At 42.8% G+C, this 6133-nt stretch overlaps 2 protein-coding genes across 2 annotated transcripts in view; one reads left to right on the top strand and one right to left on the bottom strand.

Moving 5' to 3' along the window:
• The window catches only part of LOC123029804 (zona pellucida-binding protein 2-like), an 8625-nt gene extending 3482 nt beyond the window's left edge, over positions 1-5143 (bottom strand). The window contains exons 1-4 of the mRNA XM_044443128.1: positions 4954-5143; positions 3294-3383; positions 1483-1596; positions 216-353 (exon numbers count right to left, since the gene is read on the bottom strand). Coding sequence (XP_044299063.1) covers positions 216-353; positions 1483-1596; positions 3294-3383; positions 4954-5020 — 409 coding nt within the window. The 5' untranslated portion in view covers positions 5021-5143. The remainder of the gene's footprint in view (positions 1-215; positions 354-1482; positions 1597-3293; positions 3384-4953) is intronic.
• A 160-nt stretch (positions 5144-5303) lies between these two features.
• The window catches only part of SNAPC2 (small nuclear RNA activating complex polypeptide 2), a 5333-nt gene continuing 4503 nt past the window's right edge, over positions 5304-6133 (top strand). Inside the window, exons 1-2 of the mRNA XM_044443105.1 lie at positions 5304-5389; positions 5504-5690. Of these exons, the coding sequence (XP_044299040.1) occupies positions 5508-5690 (183 nt within the window). The 5' untranslated portion in view covers positions 5304-5389; positions 5504-5507. The remainder of the gene's footprint in view (positions 5390-5503; positions 5691-6133) is intronic.

Below are 6133 nucleotides of genomic sequence, written 5' to 3'. Positions count from 1 at the left end.
AAGGCTGACTTAGATCTCAAGAAAGACTATATATCTGCAGACACAATTTTCTCATATTCCTGGCTAGTTAAGTAAGTACCCTCCACAGCTTCTTCGTTCCAGCATGGTAACATGTGGATCAAAATCAGTAAGTCCCCTGCCACTCACTCCTAAAAGCATAATGTTCAGCCTCACATATTTTTTCCGTGCTCCAGGATGGCAAAGAATATACTTACCCACCACTGTGTGATAAAAATTCTTGGTATACGTCTGGCCTTCCTTTTGGAAGGAGACAGTGCAGGCATAGTGTCCACTGTCGTCAGCATGAAACTTAGGTAGAGTAAGAAAAGCATCACCACTGACAGAGGAGGTTTCTGGAATCAGAGGACAGAGTCACACAGTCTGAGAAGGATAAGCTAGCCAACCAACCAGATTAGTAAAAAGACTTCAAGACAAATCCTCATCCCTTTACCACCATTCAAGTTCCACATGGAAATTCAACCCCTCTGGTTCTAGTCTCATCAGTCTACTCAGTCCTATTCTTCTTGCTAATCTGGTGCTGTTGATGTCCATATATATTCCTTTTTTGAGCCCCAACTTTCTATAACACATCCTATTATAGAAACTATACATCAGCCGCCTTGCACTTGTAATCAAGGCAGAGATCTTACTGCTATTTCACAAGTTGTGTCGTAAATTCTCTCACAGTTTATTTTGGTCATTACTTTTCTGCAACAGAGCTCTTAAAGGGTCAGATGGTCTGTGACACAGAAAATTCTGTAGGCATGTCAATTTCATTCACAAAATTAATATTCAAGGCAGCTACTCCTACATTTTCCATGATATGCATTTTAAAATATATGCTGCAAAGAATGAGGCATGACATAATCTATTGAATTCCCAAGGTAACCATTTTCTGGTCAAATTGGGTTTCACATGTGGGAAGAACTGATATGCCTCTACATGCTTGAATTAAGAGTATGTGGGGGGGGGATAATGAAACAAATCCCTCCCACTGATGTGACCCCCCCTCAATGATTTTAGCCAAATCATGGCCTCCATGTAGCAGTAGCAGGGGGAATTCATAAAAGGGCTCCCTCTGCTCCTATTTCCAGTAACTTAATTGCTGACTCTCTGTATTTATTTCCAGGAAAAGGAAATTGGCTTGAGGGATTGAATATGTCTCTCCAACGTGTAATTTATATCTATCTGACCAATGATGAATCTAAATGTGGTCAGCAGGACTCTTGCCTAAAGCAAAACTACACAGAGATGGAACTCATTCCTGCCATAACATATTTGGAAAACAATTTTTTTAGCCCAAAAATTCAAGTTGATTGGGGTGCAAAAAACGAGCTGGATATGGCCCCAAGACTGGCCAAGGTAAAGAATCGTTAGCAACCATGGCATAGGTGCTTTTTCACTTCCCTCCCTTTCATTTCCTTACATATCTGTCCCTGGCATTTATAGAGAAACTTAGGATCTCAAGCAGCAAGGCCTAACCTCCATCTTCTCGTGTCCAGCTGTAGGTGGGATTCACACCAATCACAAAATCCATCTTTGCAGGCTTGCAGGGTACTGTGACTTTCTGGGCACCAACATGGACAAAAATAGGCTCTGAAAGAATTGACAGCCTAGGGTCAATCAGGAAAAGAATTGGTTTTGCACTGGTCCAAGTTGGTAGGGTTGGTAAAAAGAGAAAGTGCTTAGTTAGGATCTGCATGAACAGGCACATGTATAACATCTATCATCCAAGTTAACTTAGACCATAGTGCGAAAACTGTGGGTTCAAGGACCTTGCTGTTTCTGTGGGCAATCTGCAGCTTTTCTTTCTTTCATTCAGAGAGACAAATCATAACTCAGCAGTTCTTTGCATCTACGAGTCCCAGGTTCTATCCCCTGCAACTTTAGTTCGAAAAATAAGGTAGCAGACAAGGAAAAATTCCTCTGCCTGAAACCCTGGAGAACAACTGCAAGTCAGTAGACAATAATGAGCTAGGAGGACAGATTTACCTGATATAAAGCAGTTTCTAACAGGAGCAGCGTTGTTGCTTTTGCTGCAATGCAAAGGGAGACCAATGTACCACAATCATCTTTGCCATTTTAAGTGGAAAAGGTTTCCCCTACTTTAGAGCAGTCATCATTCTTTTCAAGATTAAGGACTGCTCTAGCCACCCTCAAGTGAGCTGGATGTGACTAGATCATCTTGGGGTAACCTAACTTAAAACATTTCAGGTGAGTGCATAATCAGTATAATATGATAATGCACTGTTAGAAAGTGGTTCCTCTGAGTGGACAGAGGGTGTTCAACCAGTTCTGCATGGGATTTTGCTCCCTTTGAAGGAGTAGGATCATGTGGGTTCTCCTTGATCCATCTTCGTCACTTGAGGCTCAAGTGGACTCAGTGACACAGAATGCCTTCTATCAGCTCTGGACAGTGGCAGCAGAGTTTTGGTATTATAAACTCTGGTAATCTCTAAATTAGGGTGCATTCTGTGTGTTGCTATTCTTGAAGGCTGTTCTAAAGTTGCGGCTTGTGCTAACTGTGGCAGCCAGACTAATAATGAGGCCTTGAGGTATGAACATCTAAGACCAGTTCTGGACTGTTTGCATTGGCTGCCTATATTCTTTTCGGCCTAATTCAAAGTGTTGGTTTTAGCCTAGAAAGGCTTTTATGGTTGAGACCTTGATACATGATAGATTGCCTCCTCCAAGCACAATCTCTCCAGATACTATGCTCAACAGCCAGTGCCTTCCTCTGAATACCAACTTTAAGATAGGCTCAAGGGGGAAGACATTTTCAATGCTTGTCCCTATCTGTGGAATGATCTCCCCACTGAGGCCCACTTTGTCATCTTTTTAGCGTCAGGTTAAGATGACCCATTATGTCAAGGCTTTGACATACATACATAAACTTTTAAAAGGCTTGAGGTGATTATATATCCCATGAGGTTTACAGAGCTACTCTTAATTGTATGATGTCTTAAATGTTTTTGTTCTTAACATTTGTATTTTGAAAACATTTTGTGTTATTTTACTGTATTGTTTTATGAACTGTTGAAAACCACCCAAACAGCTTTGGCTACTGGGCAGTACAGAAATAAATAGACTGGGATATTGAGATTTTCTGACCCAGTTTAATGCTATGAAAATGACATTATTTAAAATCTGGTGGTAAACTATGGGTGAAGGGCAGTTACAACGCATATGGCACATGGCACATCATATGATGATACATCATCATATGCTACACATATGCTACACATCTAATTTAACCAACACTGCTTCTAGACATATCTTTATTATTTTCTCACCCATGTCTTCATCAGGTGATGTCTCTGCAATACCTGCCAAGCCCGAAGTTCCATTATCAGATACATACAACTCAGGGAGAAGTTCACAAACTGAAAAGAAGATAAGATCTCAGCAAGCTGCAATCTTTGGAAGTTTACCAGTATTGTCCAAGCTGCTGAACTTCCCTATCCATGCAACTGCATTTCCCAGGAGTGCACTATGAAATCTGAAACCAAGCCCAAAGTTCTCAGATATCTATACAGGGGTACACATAACACAGAGCAAGATCTACATGATTTGTAATACATGCAGATCAGCAAGTGTTTCTGATTCCCAGTTGTTTAACAGAAAGTTATCTGCAATAGTTAGCTTTGTTTTAAATGTTTATCTTTCAGCCTCATGTGCCTCATCTGATACAAGATAGGAGGATGGCTTGGCTGCTTTTGACTGGGTTTATGTGCAGCCCTGCTAGCTAGTTTTAGAGTTCCTTCTGTTAGAATCCCTAGTCTGTAGCAACTTAGATACTGAATGTTTCATAAATATTTTATCTCACCAAATAAATTCCCAGAGCAGTTTAAAATAAATTAGTACTTGTCTATGTAAGTTATTATATTACATTTTATTCCACCCATAGCTGAAACTCTCTGGGTGGTTTACAATTTTTAAGTCACCCCTCCAGATTCCAACCAGGACCAGCCCTGCTCAAGGTTCTAAGATTAGGCAAAATTAGACACTCCAGGTGATACATAAGTTCATCTAGTAAATGAGTTAAAATCATGTGACTAATAACCTTTTTGAATGTAGTTTTGTATTGTTTTCCCAGAACCCCATGCTGCTATTTCCTCTTAACTCAAACTGGTGAACTACAGGGATCTTGTAAGGAAAAAAAGCTGACTCTCCAAACCTGAAGTCTAAAGCTTTGCAAGAGCTATTGTTCCATAAAAGCAATCCATGACAAGTATGGCCATTTTGTTCCAGAGCAATCCTGGCATGGGTAGCTGTTACACAAATCCAATAGACTATGGCCTGGTATGCATGCAGTGACAACCCAAAGTATGGGTTGAGTATGGGTTGTTGAATTGTGGATTGTTATTGAACCATGGGTTGTTGACTCTGTGCTGTACTTAGCACATAAATTGCAGTGCAGCATTGACAAACCATAATTCAACAAAACCCATGCTCTGCATTTTTATTATGTGCAAACCAGATCTATAGGTGCTTGCCTAGCATAATCTATCAAAAGACACTGCTCAGCTGTTCTTTCTTTCCTTAATGGATATTCTGTGATAAGGGGGGGAAATCAAAGAAGCTCAGACAAACATAGAAGAGTTAAGAGTGTAGGACAGTGGCATTTTCCATAAAATGTGGAGAAGGAGGCAATGCCACGACACAATAAAACCTTGTCCAGAAGGACCCATGGCTAGTGTCAAATCGTTTTTTCGAACAGCAGCTCCCAGGTAAAGCATGTTTCACCAACAAGCGGATGCAGTGATGGGGAAAGCTTCCCTTTCTGATGTTGGCCTGCTGTACCACTGTTACTCAGTCCGCAACTGCCTGCTTTACTGCTTGCTTGTTCGCTCTGGGCATCATGTGTTCCACATCCTCGGGGGAAGAGGCGCCGCCGCCAAGCGGCGAGGCCGCTTCAAGAACCGGCCGCCTGCCCGCAGTCCCTCTTCGTACCGAGCCCATCGCAAAGCAGCACGACCAGGACACCCAAAACGACTCCGACCGCGTCCTGGTAAGACATGTAGCCGGACTCCAGGGCAATCAGTCCTAATCCAGAGCACGGGAGGGCGTCCCTTCCCTGTCGCCATGGCAACAGAAGCCTTGGTAATCTGCTGGGACAGAATCCGCAAAATTCCAACAATAGCAAGACGGTTGCCGCGCTACCTAAAGCTCCTTCGTGACGTCACAGCATTCTAATACCACCTTTCTCCCGCGATTGGCCTATAAGGCGGGGCTTATTTCTCCGCATGATTTCTAGTACCGGACGGCCGCCGTCGCGCTTTCTTATACGTCATCAGTCTGCGACATCGTGGGGGGGAACCTTTTAACGGAAAATAAGTGACTGGCTGGGTTGATTATTTTTGCAGAACCGAAGGGCGTATTTGGAAGGGTAGGGGCTGTGAAGAAAGGGGCTGACTAAATTTCGTAGTAACAAGTGGCAGAATTGTGTGGAGGGACTCTTCGCCTCGACTGTTCCTACGCCTTGTTCTTTCTTTTCCCTCAGAACAATGAAGCCACCATCGAGGCCGCGTTCTGCTCCCGCACGGTATAGTCTAGGCCCCACGGCCCGAGTTTGGACAGAGCAAGAAAAACGACGCCTTCTCCAGGCCTTGAGGGCTCAAGTTCACACTCCTGGACCCCTGAGGCCAGAACTGCTGAAGAAGTACCTGCCTTCAAGGGATGAAACTGAGGTGGGTTCTGGTGTGGCCTTGTGATGGAGAACAAGAGGCGGATTTGGATGGGTTTCGAGCTTCAAGACTCTAGATATTAGCAAAATAATAGCCTCAGGGCTTAGAGGGAAAAATTCCTTCTCTGCACAGCAGTATAGTGAATTTGGAGGTGGAAAGATCTTAAGTAGTTTGTGACAAGCCTTTTGAACTTCCTGAGGGTGGGAAGGTTAAGTTGTTGATAACTAAGATGCTAACTAAGTTTGCAGGTTGTGCATATGTTCTAGGATAGTGATCTCCAACAGTTTTGGACCTATGGACAAATTTTGAAATTTGAAAATCTGTACCACCACAGAATAACTCCCATGATGGATATGGCTAATCATGTAATGGCATTGGCTGCTTAAGAGGTGTGGTGTAGGGGAGAGAAATAATGAAGCTAATGGCCAGCAGAGGAAAATAGAAAG

The sequence above is a fragment of the Varanus komodoensis genome, unplaced genomic scaffold, assembly GCF_004798865.1.
Source record: "Varanus komodoensis strain SLA01 unplaced genomic scaffold, ASM479886v1 scaffold1, whole genome shotgun sequence".
Classification (NCBI taxonomy): Eukaryota; Metazoa; Chordata; class Lepidosauria; order Squamata; family Varanidae; genus Varanus; species Varanus komodoensis.
Note: the sequence above shows the minus strand (reverse complement) of the source record. Positions and strands in the feature narration are given on the sequence as shown.